This window comes from Polyodon spathula, chromosome 49, assembly GCF_017654505.1.
Source record: "Polyodon spathula isolate WHYD16114869_AA chromosome 49, ASM1765450v1, whole genome shotgun sequence".
Lineage (NCBI taxonomy): Eukaryota > Metazoa > Chordata > Actinopteri > Acipenseriformes > Polyodontidae > Polyodon > Polyodon spathula.
This window is the reverse complement of record NC_054582.1, coordinates 617,412-634,212: the sequence shown is the minus strand read 5'-3', so window position 1 is coordinate 634,212 and position 16,801 is coordinate 617,412. Positions and strand designations below refer to the sequence as shown.

At 44.4% G+C, this 16,801-nt stretch overlaps 1 protein-coding gene across 4 annotated transcripts in view; it reads left to right on the top strand.

The window, feature by feature from the left end:
* Positions 1–16,801, top strand: part of LOC121306733 (tenascin-like) — a 44,485-nt gene that overhangs the window by 8,723 nt on the left and 18,961 nt on the right. For all 4 annotated transcript variants that reach the window (XM_041238636.1, XM_041238635.1, XM_041238634.1 and 1 more), the window contains exons 2-10: positions 2,577–3,149; positions 3,370–5,055; positions 6,505–6,768; positions 6,909–7,024; positions 8,092–8,245; positions 9,369–9,638; positions 10,595–10,780; positions 13,717–13,806; positions 14,853–15,116. In XM_041238636.1, coding sequence (XP_041094570.1) covers positions 2,681–3,149; positions 3,370–5,055; positions 6,505–6,768; positions 6,909–7,024; positions 8,092–8,245; positions 9,369–9,638; positions 10,595–10,780; positions 13,717–13,806; positions 14,853–15,116 — 3,499 coding nt within the window. In that variant the 5' untranslated portion in view covers positions 2,577–2,680. The remainder of the gene's footprint in view (positions 1–2,576; positions 3,150–3,369; positions 5,056–6,504; positions 6,769–6,908; positions 7,025–8,091; positions 8,246–9,368; positions 9,639–10,594; positions 10,781–13,716; positions 13,807–14,852; positions 15,117–16,801) is intronic.

Sequence of the window (16,801 nt, the reverse complement as noted above, 5' to 3'; positions counted from 1 at the left end):
CCACTGGGCAAAAATGTGTCAGGTTTGGAAACACGAAAAAAAAAAAGCTATTGTTTTTGGGAAGAAAGGCTCTTTTTACGAAACTGGTTCTGGCAAGATGACTGGGAAAAAAGCTAAGGGCAGTGTGGGTTTGTTTCCTCTCAGTTCTTCAAGGATTGATGATGATGGGTTTCCTGCATTAGAAGTTGGATGCCAGCAGTCTTAGTTGTGGTCATCCAGAACTGTCACAATGATAAACCCAGCAGACTTGTAAAGTAACAGATGAGATGGCACACATGTTTTTTTTTTTAATGTTTAAAAGAACTGGCACTATTTGTGCTTGCGCCATTACCATTGTCCAGTTACAATGTGAGTGCATGAGCACGGATGTGTTAGTGCACAGGTTTCATCACATGCGTGTGTTTGATTATAGAGGCATTTATAATGCTCTTTGATATGCTAAATCTTTCATTCCGTGCAGACTGCTATCCCCAGAAGCAGAAAACGACAGCACTGACTGTTTTCTAAGATTGCTTTTCTTTCAGGTAGTGATGGAGAAAATCCAGTTAAAAGAAAAAAAACTGAAAAATTAGCTCAGCCAGCCAGAATTAAATCAGATCATCATTGCCAAGCCATTTTCCAGCTATATTGTGGATTTAATTCCTGGCTTGCAACAGACTGGCAAGAGATAAACTGAGGTCATTCATCCCTGGAGGGAAAACCCTTATCTCTTCCAGCAGCACGACACTGCACCCTGGCCATAGCTGGTGGACACATTAGCACCTTTCTAATGTGGGCTGCCTACTCAAACAACAGATCCTGTTCAATGATACTCACACCTGTTAGGAATAGTCATGTCATTTCTTTAATAATCCCTGATCCGAGGGTCAAGAGACCAGTGTCCTTTGGCAAATTAGCCGCTGCTAATTATTCCCAGAGGCCGGCTTCCTTCAGAGACCAGACAGATGACCTCACGCTTGGCTAGGTGAAGGGATTTCTTCCTTCTTTGTTTCCCTCCTGTGCTTCCTGCACTTCTCTTTTCACTGTCCTTGAATTTCAAAGCTGTTGTAGAATTCCTTGTAGTTTGGCCGTATCCGGTATGCCAGACCTTTAATTGCACTGGTTCCGGGATTTAAAAACCGAGCAAGAACTTCAACGTGCCTTGTGAAAAACCTTGATGCAGTTTTAATGTACAAAGCATGGACCGTTTCCAAATCAAGACCACCATGCTTGATTATTTTTACAGCTCTGTACCACAACCCTAGTTCTGGGTTTAGTTTGTTTAGTCTTTATCATTTGAGCCATTCATCAGTAAGAACTGTAGGTAGATAAAGTAATAGGTGGGTGAGAATCTGAGCCAACATTTGCTATCCTAAATCTGACATTGACTATTCTGACACACTTAATTCCACAGCAGCTTTTATAAACAGAGCAATGCACGCAAAACTGCACTTTGCAAAGCTTTCCTTATCTCAGAAACAGCCGGGCGAGTCTGGTGCATTCACTACTGGTATCATACCGATCCAATTTTCAATTCTCAACAGTATCTCGAGATCCCCTGTCTTTTCACCGATCCTATCGGCAATGCCAGTGTCTGGTTATTTGAAGTCATTTGTCCACAAGTCTTAATGAAGAGTCTTCCCTTGTTTGAAGAGGAAAGCTGTAACATCAGGTCTAAAATGTTAGTAGATGTTCATGAATTTATGATCTAACTGTATTTTCCTAAAAGAAAAGCTTTGGTTTTGAATGGATGGGTAACAGTTTTATTGTATTTACCTTTTGTAAGGAAGCACCCTCAGTCCAATGCCCCTTCTAGTTTGATGCCATGCTTGCACCTCCAGGTATGGGCTGCTTCAATTTCCAAAGCTTTCAGCTTCAATTTCAGCTTCAATTTCCAAAGCTTTTGCGACCATGATAAATCTCATCTCCCAACTCCCTGTTAAAATACTTCTAACGGGCAGGGCAGTGTTGCAGATGCCACAAAGGAGGTCATTTCACTCAATACAGGTGTTACCTGCAGTCACCTGATAGCCTACGGTCATAAAAAGGCACAAGGAAAATACCTCAATCATGAGGGAATGAGTTCTTTCAGAGGTTTAGTTTCCCATAATTTACGGCCATAAACTTTCACCTCTTCCCGTCTGGATAAATGCTACCTGTGTGTAGGCCAAACAGGTAAATATATACCTGGAAACGTCTTGGGAAACTTCTGAAAAGTCTTAGGTGTAATTATCTCTTTTTTTTTCTCAGGAGGAATGTTATGGTCAGTGCTTTGATTAAATGTGAAAACGTTGTGTTCCTTTCAGAAGCACTGTAGTGTGACGCCTCGAGGCATGTACTGTATTGTGTAGACCTTTACACAGAAAAGCCACTTAAGACACTCCAACTCCAGTAAAACACTTCCAAAGCACGGCTTTATCTTTCTAAAGTGACTCTCTTCGGTCACTGAAACGCAATCCAATTAAAACTGCAGGTATTTTAATCCCAGCTCTCCACTTGCATTCTTTGTCTCCTAATGAATTGAGGTCCTTTAAGACAATCCTTTAAATTGTGAATCGCTCACTCGCTCACTAAGCTCTCATTTTATTGTCTTTCAGGTTGTTCCTCCCCCTCGCCCAGAAACTAAACACAGCAGAAGATTGTTTTTTCACATCCCTATTCAATCGGCTGCCCTGCGAACGGCACAGATTAACAGACAACCATGGGTCTTCAAGGCCACATCCTAGCTTGCCTGGCCGTATGCATGCTGCTGCAGTGCGCCCATGCTGGGCTCATCAAGAAGGTCATCCGTCACAGGAGGGAGGTCCTGGTCACCCCAACAGAGGAGAACCTCACCCTGCCTTCCCCAGACAAACCTGTGGTATTCAACCACGTCTACAACATCAATGTCCCTTCAAGCTCCTTGTGCTCCGTCGACCTGGACTCTCCCGGTGAACCAGAGGTCAAGCCCCAAGCCCCCTCTGATGGTCAGTCTGTTGAACACACGCTGGATGGGGAGAACCAGATCGTCTTCACCCACCGGATCAACATCCCCCGGCAGGCCTGCGGCTGTGCCAACGCCCCCGATCTCAAGGACCTCCTGAGCAGGCTGGAGCTCCTGGAGGGGCAGGTCTCTTCTCTAAAGGAACAGTGTGGCAGCGGGGCTGGGTGCTGTCAGTCCCAAGCTCAAGGTAAGGCACAGCCATATGGGCTGGGTGAGTGGGTGGCTGGGTGGAAGGTTGGGTTGTCACTGTTTGCTCTTAAGGAACTGACCTTAGAAATAGCTGGTCCAACCACCTAGGTTTTCACCAAGGTTGCCTTAGAATGACTCTATTTTCCCATTAATTAACCCTCTGTAAAATACACTGTAGTGGAGCTAGCCTTAGTAACTCATACCCTTGCTGTCCGCAGGTGCTATAGAGACAAAACCTTACTGCAATGGCCATGGTAACTACAGCACAGAGACATGCAGCTGCGTGTGCGAGCCAGGCTGGACCGGTGCCAACTGCACGAAGGCCGAGTGTCCAAACGACTGCCAGGACCAGGGCCGCTGTGTGGATGGCGTGTGTGTCTGCTTCGTGGGCTTCATGGGTGAAGACTGTGGGGTAGAGACGTGCCCGGTGGACTGCAGTGAGAACGGGCAGTGCATCAACGGGATATGCGTGTGCGCCGAGGGCTTCAGCGGAGAAGACTGCTCCCAGACCAACTGCCCCAACAACTGCATGGGCCGCGGCCGTTGCGTGGACGGCGAGTGCGTGTGCGATGAAGGCTTTACTGGCGACGACTGCTCTGAGCTCATCTGCCCCAACGACTGCTACGACAGAGGCCGCTGCGTCAATGGCGTTTGCTTCTGCGAGGAAGGATTCACCGGAGAGGACTGTGGTGAAGTGACCTGCCCTGGAAACTGTAACAACCGCGGCTACTGCGAGGACGGGCACTGCGTTTGCAGTGCTGGATACACTGGCAAGGACTGCAGCGAGCTGACTTGCCCCAACAACTGCAAGGAGAGAGGTCGCTGCGTGAACGGCATGTGCATCTGCGACCCTGGCTTCGTCGGCGAGGACTGTAGCGAGCTGGCCTGCCCGGACAACTGCAACAACAGGGGCCAATGCGTCAACGGGCAATGTGTCTGCGATCAGGGCTTCATGGGAGAAGACTGCTCCGAGCTTTCCTGCCCCAACAACTGCCAAAACAGAGGAAGGTGCGTCAACGGGCAGTGCGTCTGCGAGGAAGGTTTCACCGGAGAAGACTGCAGCGTAAAGACCTGCCTCAACGACTGCTTCGGAAGGGGCGAGTGCATTGACGGGAAATGTGTCTGTTTCGCTGGCTTCACGGGAGAAGACTGCAGCAAGCTGACCTGCCCCAACGACTGCCTAGGCCGCGGCCAATGCGTGGACGGACAGTGCGTTTGCGATGAAGGCTTCACCGGCGATGACTGCAGCCAGAAGACCTGCCTTAACGACTGCTTCGGAAGGGGGCGCTGTGTGGATGGGCTGTGCGTCTGTGACGAGGGCTTCGTGGGAGAGGACTGCAGTGAGCTCTCTTGCCCCAATAACTGCAACGACAGGGGTCGTTGCATGGACGGGCAATGCGTCTGCGATGACGGTTTCATGGGCGAAGACTGCGGAGAGCTCTCGTGCTTGAATAACTGCAACGACAGGGGTCGTTGCGTGGACGGGCAATGCGTCTGCGATGACGGTTTCATGGGCGAAGACTGCGGAGAGCTCTCCTGCCCCAATAACTGCAAGGACAGGGGTCGTTGTGTGGACGGACAATGCGTCTGCGATGACGGTTTCATGGGCGAAGACTGCGGAGAGCTCTCCTGCCCCAATAACTGCAACGACAGGGGTCGTTGCGTGGACGGGCAATGCATCTGCGATGATGGTTTCATGGGCGAAGACTGCGGAGAGCTCTCGTGCTTGAATAACTGCAACGACAGGGGCCTCTGCGTGAACGGGCAGTGCGTCTGTGACCTGGGCTTCATGGGAGAGGACTGCAGTGAGCTGGCATGCCCTAATAGCTGCAAGGACAGAGGTAGCTGTGTTGACGGGCAGTGCATCTGTGAAAAGGGATTTATCGGGGCAGACTGCAGCGACGGTAAGCTCTCCATCTCGTTGTTGTTCTTGTCTTTGATTTCAAATCAAGAAAGGCTGGTAGATTCAGACCCTAGAGAGGAACTATGTTATTTACATGCATGTCCCAGGGAGGGATAATATTTATTCACTGACCAATTTGGAAAAAAAAAACATTTCTCCCATTTTGTAAAGCAGGAGTCCCGTAGCCACTTGATACAGTGATAGATGATAAGGCTTTCCCACCCCTGTATTGGACAGCCTCCCCTAAAGTTGTTATTTTCTTGTTGTTATTAATTGACTGTTGTTACATGTTAAGCCTAAATCTGTTTTAAATAGTCTTGAAAATGGACTGATTTCATCTAATTTAGGGTAGTTAAATGTTTATAGCATTCATTTATATTTTTTGTTTACCAGTCACTAACATTGCATTTACGACCAGAGAAGCTTTTTGAGAGCAGGAAAGAGAGTGGTCTGAAAACTAAACCATACACTCCTCTTTAGACAGAAGTGACAGGAAAAGCTGAGACGTTAACGTGTCATTTTTATAACATGTATTAATTTATCCAGCTTCAAGTGCTGGTCATGTTTCTGTTTTACAAAAATATGTGATGCACACATTGGCTCGTTTCTGTATATCTCCAGCTACCTTTACAAGCCTGGGTCACAGATCATGGAAAGAATCCATATGTAGGAGTAAGGATTAGTCTCGCTACATCAGGCATCAGGAATGTAGCATCGAGACATATTTAGCCAGCACTCTATTCTGTAACATGCATTTTAAATAATAGTTACTGTCTATTTACATAGCGGTTACTTTGTAAACGCATGTGTACTTGCACACAATGGCAATGCTATTATGCATACTTACAATGTACTTCAAGCGTAATTCTTTTTGCACCACATATGTAAGTACACAGTTGTATCAGAAAAGGGTTAGGGGGATATCGTGCAAAAATAATTTGAAAATGAAACTTTTAAACCTATAGATGCACTGCCCTGTAATTATAGTACTTTCAAGTGCATGCCTTGCTTGTTCTGATCCTACCTTCTACTCATGGGTCTTATCATTTGCTAATTTGCTGGTAAACAAAGTAGATATTTTTTTTGTCCAAGGTTTGGTGGATTAATTAAGTAACTTAGTGACAATTGGACAGGAGTTTAACTGCAAGACATGCAAATATATGTTTTCGTGTACAGAAATTATTTACTCAAATTAGGGGTTGGGGTTTAGGTGTGGTATATCGTATATGATTAAGTGTCTTTGAATGTATGCATTGCACTCCATTGGAAACACAGGAGAATATAATTTGTGTGAGTCATTGCATCCATAGTGTTATAGAAAACCTCTATATATTAAAGCAGTTCACTGTGAGAAATTCTAAAAACATTCTACAGAATTTCTAATTTCACCCGGATCTGAATCTTCTCTGTCCTAAACGCTTATCGGTTTTGTGTTCCCGCGTCGGTGCAGTTTCCCCCCCGAAGGACCTGACAGTGACCGAGGTGACCCCTGAGTCGGTCAACCTGACCTGGAACAATGAGAAGATTGTGACGGAGTACCTGATCACCTACGTGCCCACGGCGCCCGGCGGTCTGGAGCTGGAATTCCGCGTGCCTGGGGACCAGCACGCAGCCACCATCCCTGAGCTGGAGCCAGGCGTAGAGTACCTGGTGCAGGTCTACGCCATCCTGAAGAACCAGAAGAGCATCCCTGTCAGCGCCCGCGTTGCCACGCGTAAGTCTGGGGAAGAAACCTGTCACATCCCCGCTCGTGTCACATTGCAGAGCTGAAGAGGGCTCCTGGGGATACTTTTGCAGGGTGCGCATTACGACCTGTTCTAGGGCACTAGTCAAATGTATTGTTTGTGTGTGCAGATATGCCCGAGCCCGAAGGCCTGAGGTTCAAGTCTGTCCGGGAGACCTCAGTGGAGGTGATGTGGGACCCCCTGGACATCTCCTTTGACGGCTGGAAACTCATTTTCAGAAACACGGTAAGTGGGACTGCCTGTTACCGGAGCTCCTAGCAGCTGAATCACAGCAAAGTCTAGTAAAGAGCGGTTAAGCATTGCACCCACGGTGCCGTTACACTGTAAACCCCAGGCAATCCCGAAGCTGTGTAAACTCACGGCAGTGCAAACATCCCACAGGTACAAAGCCCAGATCTAATGAAACAAAGCCTCTTGACTGAACACATCCAGCAGTCCCCGGCATGTGTCTGCATGTCCCTTGGAAAATGTGTGAGTTTGTGGAGCCCATGTTAGTGACTTGGGAAGACATGATAGCAACTATAAGACAGATATGGGACTGCAGCGTACAGTACATTGACTGTATTCATCTGCTATATCGACTTTTTAAAAGTAAAAGTGCAAATTTTAAGGAGAAAGTAGATTGGCTGCTGGTGTATGCGTAACATATTTTCTTATTTATAGGTGGTACCGAGGCCAACACATTTTTTGTCTTTGTAGAGGAAACTGTAGGTGATGCATTATTCAGCAGCAGCTTGAGTTTATAGTTTTGGAAATTACAGCCCGTCTGTCAAACAACGGTAAAGCCCTCTGGACTTTTTTTTTTTTTTTTTTTTTTTTTTTAATGGGCTAGCTATGAGATTTACAGGGAGTTATTTCATGCTGCTGAAGCAAATTGAATCCCAGTGGTAATTCAATTCTATTTTAATAAAAATCCAAATACTATAAAACAGATCCATCATGTTGACGCTGAGATATGAATGTTTCTTTACATTCTGATAATATAAGGATACATTAAATCAAATTGTTTTCACAAGCACTCTTATAAATTTGAAGGGGTTGGCTGGTGCAATCGCAGGACTCTGTTGCCTGCTGCCTGATCAATTTATGATAAGCGAAGCTGTGATTTCTTCTCCCCAGCTCAGACAGATTTAATTTCAGCAGGGTTTATCTGAACTTTTAATCTTGAAAAATGATTATTTCCAATAAGATTCGGTTTGACCATTTATTTTTTCATCAGGGTCACCGCTGGGAGCGGGGGAAATCGAATTCTGAACCTAAAAACTAAACCAGTCACGTATTAAAAATTACAGAAAGAAGACAATGGTGAAATTATCAGCAGCCTGGCTCGCCCCGAGTCGTCCTTCGTACAGTCGGGTTTGGGGCCCGGTCAGGAATATGAGGTTTCACTGTATGCCGTGAAGAACAAGACCCAAGGACCTGCAGCCACTAAGAACGTCATCACGAGTGAGTCACAAACGCAGCGTTTAAACCAAGAGCTCTAATTGGCTGACAGGGTCCGCAGTGAGCTAATGGGTGGCCTCTCAGGGGGTAGAGTTTAGCTCTGGCTCTGGAACTCTGGTCATCTTGAATAGGTACTGCTCTTTACGAGTTCAAAAAAAAAACATGAGGGAATATTTTATTAACACGGGGGGGGGGGTTGTTAGAAGTGGAAATAAAAAATGGTAGTCAAAAAGTCCACCACGACACACACAATAATAACAAGAATACTAAGAGGAGAGTGTTTAAACATGACAAGTAAAGAGGAAATATCAAGCCGAAATTTATTATAGAAAGCATATTACGGTCTGAGGCTTTAAAATACTAAAGCTCTGTTGTAACTCCCTCCACATGTTCCTAAATCAGGAGAACAAGCCCTCGGCTCAGCGGGCAGTAGACTAAACAGCAGAGTCTCCTGTTCCCCCCTTTGTATGTTGGGGGGGGGGGGGGCAGGAACCCCTACTGGAATAAATGGGACCAGCCATGGCAAGACTGTCCCACTGAGAATTTGCAGCCGGACTCTTTCAACATTCTTTGGAAAATGCGCGTCTTTTATTGGACTGTAAACCCCACGGGGCATGCCCTTTGGAGTTTGAAAAACAGATAAAGCTGTCAGGCAGGCATGTTTAATTAACACTGAGGGCGAGTTCAAACCCAGCGCCATTGCTGCTGTCTTACAAACTGTATGGGGTTACCAGTACAGTCACAGGACTGTGTTGCTGCCTGATCTATTTATGATAAGCAAAGCTGCGCTTTCTTTTCCCCCAGCTCAGACAGATTTCATTTCACATGGATGATGTTCACTTTTCATGCCAGCCACAATCAGTTAAATATGCACGCCGCTTCGTATTTATGCTTTGAGGTGACAGTAGGCATGCCAAGATAAAGAGGAATTTAATATGTATATCCCGCTGGTTAGCCCCTGCTTTTTAATTCAAGTTTCATAAATGACAGCATAATCTCATACCTATTGACGTGTAGTTCTGTCAGATCTCAGTCTAGCTCACAGATTAAGTGCCATGGCCTTCGGTAGAAGCTGTTCTTGACCCTCCCTGACCTAGCCGGCCTAAAGACTCTTTAACCCTGCCAGGGATTGACTCCCCAAGCCAAGTGGAAGTGAAGGATGTGACGGACTCGACCGCCTTCATTACCTGGGTCAAGCCCGTCGCTGAGGTGGATGGAACCAGCTTGACCTACATGCCCAGCGGTCAGCCGACAGACAGGACCACAGTGGAGCTCTCTGGCACGGACAGCCAGTACAACGTGGACGGCCTGAAGCCGAACACGGAGTACGAGGTCTCGCTGGTGTCTAAGAGGGGGGGCATGAGGAGCGACCCCATCTCAGAGTCCTTCACTACAGGTGAGACAGTAGGCCCACGCCACAGAGCCTCATCTGCAACATGATTGCTCTCAGACTGTAAATGTAAAGAGTTTTTATTGTTGTGTGTGTGTATATATAGACTGGAACCAGTGACATATTAACCTAACCAGGCCATTTAAACACAGTCCTAAAGGACCTGGCTGGAGACAGGCAGCCATCATATCAGAAACAAAGTAATACATTCATGAAAATCAAGTATAAAACAGACCAATGCACACAAAACAACCAATGACAACTGTTTCCAAGGTCCAGAGTACAGGGGCCCCGGCGTGCTGCTTCTGCAGCTTGCTGCAGCCCTGTTTCTGTTCAGCTCGGCTCCGCCACCGCCACGAGTCTAGGCAATGGACAGAGGATGGTTTATTTAATGGATGAATCCAGCATGCTGAAAGTAAAACACAATCTGCTATTCATTATTTATTCAAGGATATAAGTTATCTGTTGTTGCACAGCATAACCCATTTACACATTAAATAAATAATGTTATAGATTTCATTAGCCCTCACGCTGCTTAGAAATATTTTTTTCTAAACATATCTGGCACTTTCTGTGCTAGTGTTTAAAGGATGGCCAAAGGCATTCTTGTTTGAGAATGAAACTCTGTTTTTGTTTGGTTGGTGTTTTTTATCTTTGAATCTGGGATTATCAACCTTATCTCGATCTCTAACATCAGGCTTTTGAAATGCAGGCATGTGCAAAATTATGCTTCTCAGCATTTAATATCTTGTAACCGAAGGAATATTTCCCCCTTTTGACCCGACAGCAGTGCCTTCCAGATTCAGCCTAGGGCAGCTGTCAGGAGAGCGGGAGCAGAATCAAAATGTATAAAATAAAGCACTCGGGAGGGTCGCAGATTAAATATTTAGGCACTGTTTAAGACCCGTTTAAAAATCTCGTGAACACTCTAGAACCCCTTCTTGTTTGTGCTGGTGTTCTAGAGCTGGACGCTCCCAAGAACCTGCAGCGCATCTCCCAGACTGAGAACAGCATCACTCTGGAGTGGAGGAACAGCAAGGCGGCAGTGGACAGCTACCGCATTAAATACGCATCTCTGTCCGGGGGAGACCACGCAGAAATCACTGTGCCACGAGGCAGGCAGGCCACCACCAAGGCCACGATCACTGGTAAGGGGCTCAGTTCTGTCTTTCTTATTTAATAAATCCAAAGCCCACGTAAATCACCCTCTGCTTGGGTGCAAATCTGCCTTCTTTAAAAATAATATTGAAAACGCTTTTCGTTGTTAAGGACATAAGAACATAAGAAAGTTTACAAACGAGAGGAAGCCATTCGGCCCATCTTGCTCGTTTGGTTGTTAGTAGCTTATTGATCCCAGAATCTCATCAAGCAGCTTCTTGAAGGATCCCAGGGTGTCAGCTTCAACAATATTACTGGGGAGTTGATTCCAGACCCTCACAATTCTCTGTGTAAAAAAGTGCCTCCTATTTTCTGTTCTGAATGCCCCTTTGTCTAATCTCCATTTGTGACCCCTGGTCCTTGTTTCCTTTTTCAGGTCAAAAAAGTCCCTTGGGTCGACACTGTCAATACCTTTTAGAATTTTGAATGCTTGAATTAGGTCGCCGCGTAGTCTTCTTTGTTCAAGACTGAACAGATTCAATTCTTTTAGCCTGTCTGCATATGACATGCCTTTTAAACCCGGGATAATTCTGGTCGCTCTTTTTTGCACTCTTTCTAGAGCAGCAATATCTTTTTTATAGCGAGGTGACCAGAACTGAACACAATATTCAAGATGAGGTCTTACTAGTGCATTGTTTGCTGTTTAATTTAAGCTGAGGGAACACAAAGCCAGTTTGTGGCTTGGAAAGTGGTTTGGGGAGACGAGGTTTTAAGGCCACTGTGGGGAACATCAGGGGAGACTTGGGGTTTGATACAACAAAATCGCCTCATACTAGGTCTCCCGGACTCCTGGGAGTAGCTTTGTTCTCCCTCAGCTTTAGACTTTTCATTCTTGGTTAAATGTGTTCAATTTATTTTTGGTTTTTAAAATGCACGTTGATTTATGTGTAGTGGAGGAGTTACACAACAAGAATGAATATTAAATGAAAATTATATTTAAAAAAAAAATCAGGCCACTTTAGTTTGGATACTGTGCTTTCAGGACCAAACTGCAGATAGCGGTTCAGTATTAACTGCATTTGTTTTTCTAATGTTTAATGTGGTACATTTGCCTCATATTTAATGTATGATGATCTGGTAAGTTCACACTGCAATTCCATTACCACAGCCAAGTTCACATCCTCCTCCTCCCCCATGTACAAGAGCTGAAACACGTCCAAAACACATTGAAGCAAATGGAAAAATCTGGCGGAATTACTTTAGCAAAGATCCAGCTTTTAAAATTGCTATTCATTTACATTTTTTTTTAAATGTACACTAGAATCAGAACAGATTTTTTTTTTGTCATCAACAGGTAACATTTTTTCCAATGCAGATAGGAAATCGTACTGCACAGAAATTGCGTCGTTATTACCGCAATATCTTATTTTTTTTTTTGCAATGATAATTTTCGGAAACCTCAACACTATAGCCATGTTCAACAGTATATCCTCAGTCTATCTGCGTCTGTTTTAATTTTAGTGAAATAGTTCTCTTAGACAAAGCAGGCCAACAAGCAAGTGTTTTTGTTTACTTTCCTGGAATCATATTTCCACAGAACCCAGACTTCATTCCACTTAAGCAAAGCTGTGGCACTGGTGGGTGTGTAGCTTTCTTTTTGAACGTGACTGGATGTGGTCGACAGACCATACCGAATGGAGCATTGAAAATAACCTGGCTTTCCTGTGGGAGCTTTGAAATCTCCAGCTTGTTTCAGTGGAAACATTGATCTTCAATGTACAGATGGAGCTGTCTTCTCAAAATCCAGCACGGGGGTGGGGGGGCTCTTTGATGTAAATCTACAGTGGCTGGGCAATCATCTAAATACTTCTGTGTGCAAAGCTTAGTTAGACAGAAAAAAAAAAGATTGTTACTCATTTAATAGAGCCTAATTCCTGGCTGAGCTAGTTCATTGTACTCTAGTCTGTGTAATGAATTGGCACTGCAAACTGCTCCAGGCTTTTTCACCTAATTGCTGTGAAAGGTCACCAAACACCTATGGTTTTTATGCAGTTATTATCTGTAATAACGCCTGTGATTTCATTGATAATTACTCTCATTGTTTTATGTCTGATTTCATGCTGTGAGGCGCCTACTGAAAACCCTAGTGCAAACTAATAAACAATAATGACAGCAACTAGACAGAAAGAACCCCTAATTACAGCGTGGAGTTGGGTTTTTAAGCCCTTTATGTGTTAATTCATCTTTCAAGGTGCTGATGTGCCCATGGACGTGCCTTGTCTTTACCCACTTATCTCTCAATAAGACTATTTGTTTAACAGAAGAGATAAGTGTTTCTAATAGGCTGTTCACGCCGCCTGTACAACGTGATGGCTAATGACGGCAATGGGAATGGAGCGGCTTCAGCCTGTGTTGTTCACCCATTAATTAGGCAGTGTGGCTGCTCAAAGTCGGAAGGTTGGGATGAATTATCAAACCGAGGTCTAGCTTTGTGGATGTTAAGAATCTCATGGCTCTTTCAAAGAAGATTTAAAATCAACAAGAGCGTAATGCACTCAAACGTAGATTCTGAAGTCAAATTCAAGAGCAGCTGATTAAGGATTAGGGGTTGGTTTGATATACCTATTGCTGGATAAACCACAGCTGGGTGTTTTTTTAGATTCAGAAAAACTCCCTGGATTGTTTCAGGGTAATCCCAGGACAAACAAGGATAGGCGATTCCCCAGTGCTGTAAAACCGATCCAACAAAATCCAACTGCATCTTATCCCGGAGGGAAGACTGATCACTTCCAAATGACATTGGGATGTAAAAGCATTTAAAAAGTCTTCGATCCCGTGCACTTTTAAACAGAGAAGATCAAAAGATAATCACCGGAAACTAGATCTCAGTATAACTCAAGATTATTAATAATAATAATAATAATAATAATAATAATAATAATAATAACCCCACCAGTAAACGGCACCTGTCTTTGTGCTTCGATAGATCTGAAGCCAGGCACAGAGTATGGGCTCGGGGTCACCGCTGTGAAACAGGATAAGGAAAGCCTGCCGGCCACCATCAACGCAGCAACAGGTGAGTGACATCTGACAGCTTCTGCAGCCGGGGGGTGGGGGAGGGTTAGCAAAATTATAATATATTCAGATTCTTCACTCACACATACTTACCAGCAATGCTTGCTTTAAATGGATATTCTAGGCACAAATGGTATGTCCCCTGCCACCCCTTCTCCACCTGTGCAATGGTATCTTCTTCTAGAGGTCAGTAGTTTAACCTGTGACCTCAGAGGGCAGATGTTGGAGGTCTTCCTCCATAACAGGGTGGTCCCCTCAGGTCTTATGGTCCCAGAACTGCATTGTAATTAAATACAGACCACTGTGTATTACAATTACGCTGCTGACTTGTTCATTTAACTGTGAACAAAACTTCAGACCAATTGCTGGGAAAAAGCTTTGTGTTTGCAGCAACAGATGTGATAATTAGTGGAGACGATTTTATTAGTAGACTGGATCTTTATTGCAATAGGACTTTAAATTTGAAGACTTCATTTCAAATGCACTTGCAGATCACTGAATTAAGGTATTCATAATTGACACTGAAGAATCAAATTCACTGAGATGAAAGCGTGCCCGTACACATGCAAAAGCCGATACCAAACACCCCAGTGCACTGAATCATAAATGACATGCCAGCTTCATGCTGTTACAAGAAATGCTTTCATCTGTAACTTTAAACACTCAATCAGAAGATAGAAGTACTAAAAAATGAAATATGGCAACTGATGGCATTGAGCAGGACCTTTCACTTAAACTGCTGTCAAAGAAGTGTAGCTTGTTTATAGATAGCAATCAGTGTCACAGTGTGATAGGGTCCATCACAGTATGATATAAAGGTGTGCACAAGCTGCTCAATGGTAAGAGCATCCAGCTGCAACAAGGAAGAATGAAGGTTCAAGCCCTAAAACAAGCCAGTCAGCCCCAGCCGTGAATGAGTACCTGGTGTAAAAACTAGGGGAGTTCTTATGCCAGCCACCGAAACCACAGTTTCACACATTGCTTGCTTTACGGTCCTGCTTTTGCTCGCTCTTCTTTTCTGCTAAACCCCAAACCCTGCTTCTGCAGACCTGGACGCTCCAAGAGACCTCGAGGCGGTCGAATCTATGGAGAGCTCCGTCTCTCTGCGCTGGAAGAGGCCACTGGCCAAGATCGAAGTCTACATTCTGACCTACACGTCCGCGGATGGCAGGAGGGAGGAGGTGCAGGTCCCTGCCGACGCCACCACTTACATCCTGAGGGGGCTGGATCCCGGTGTGCAGTACTCAATCACCCTGATTGCACAGAGAGGCAGACAGAGGAGCCAGCCAGCCGACGTTACTGTTTCAACGGGTAAGTGCTCAGCTGTGGGGTGGGGTGGGGGGGCCCAGATCCATACATGGGATGCATCCTCTAGCAAAGATGGTCACGCGTCATATCCTGATGCCAACACGTGCCCTCGTCTACCCCTTTCCATTTTCAATCAGCCTTTGCTACATCCATTACTGCAAATCTCTTGTATCTAACATTTCAAAACTGCCGGGGTCTTGATTTGAAATTCCATTGCGAGAAGATCTCTGAGTAAGGATCTCAACACGGTTGCCTCCAGCCTCTCTGGTGGAGGGATAAAACCGAACAGCAAAAAAAGAGCATGGAACTGTTGGAAAGAAAGTGAGAAAAGCCCTCAGCTCTACTCGTCTACAGAAATACCACTGTGACTCACCGGCTTGGGTTTCCAAACTGTTTCAGATCTGAGTTCATGGTACAGTATGTTGACTTTGTTTGTGATACAAGACCCATTTCTCAGCAGCGGGTTAATCATGGACCTAAACCAATATCTTTGTCATTGGACCGAGTGTGGGGCTGATGGATTGGTTAACAGCACCCCCAGTTTATGTTGGTTCAGGGCAATGCCTGCATCAAAAGTAATCACACATTAGCCCATGTTTTTTTTTTTTTTTTCCTTTACAACCTTAACATTCTTTTTTTATTATTTTAGTTTTATAAATTATAATGCTTACAGCACAGAATGTGGGCTACATCTTTCGTTCTCAAGATGAGAAATGCAAGTGTAAATGCAAGTGTAAATTCCACCTACACTGCAGATGGTACTGATAATATAATGCTGTTAGAAAAACAGAAAAAAAAGCTAGTTTACTTTTGCAAGCAGTATGTACCCCTGTACAGTCAGTATGGGGTGCTGCCGGGTTCTTTGATAACAAACATGCACAAGAAAACAAACTAATATTCCACAAAATCAAGTTTAGAATAACAAGTCACTCCCAGGTGCTGTAGTACAGTGAGTTGAGATTAAGCAACATAATGCATCTAAACCCGTCTTCATTCTACTGGAGGTTTTTTTTACTATATTTTCTAATTCCAATTATTTTAAAGTAAAATTCCTCTTACAGACAAAATAATAACTTGAGTTTAAAGCGGGGATACAATTTAAAATCGTTGAAAAATTCCTTCAACAATGCTGCATTCATTTCCAAAAAATAATGATGTAAAAAAACAAAAGCAGTAGAGGGAGCACATGTTGATTCAATAACAAGGCATAGCCTTGTAGCCTAAATGATGTATTATTACAAAGTCTGGAAAGTTTGGTGCTGTGACCCAAGATGTATTTACCTCGTATTCCTTTGGACAATTAACCTGATTTATGAGCTTTACAAACAGGAGCTCCTGAGAAGCAGATACATGCACGACCCTGATATCACACAGCCACGTGTTCCCGTTTACCATTTACTGCACAGCATGGGGAAATGTTAAAGGAACGCATTGCATAATTCAGAAGTGTACACTTTCCACATTGTTCTGCATGCAATATTGACACTGCTGATAAAACAAGAATGCGTCTTGAGATGCATAATTGATCAGAATTTTTGCTCTATAGAGAAACTCAATCTGTTTTAACAATCAATTATTAACGATTACAGATGCACTCATGAAATGGCATCCCGACATGGATCGGTGGCCCCAATGGCATGTCGGGATGTCATTTTTGTTTTATTTCGTGTCACGTAAGCCTTGCAATT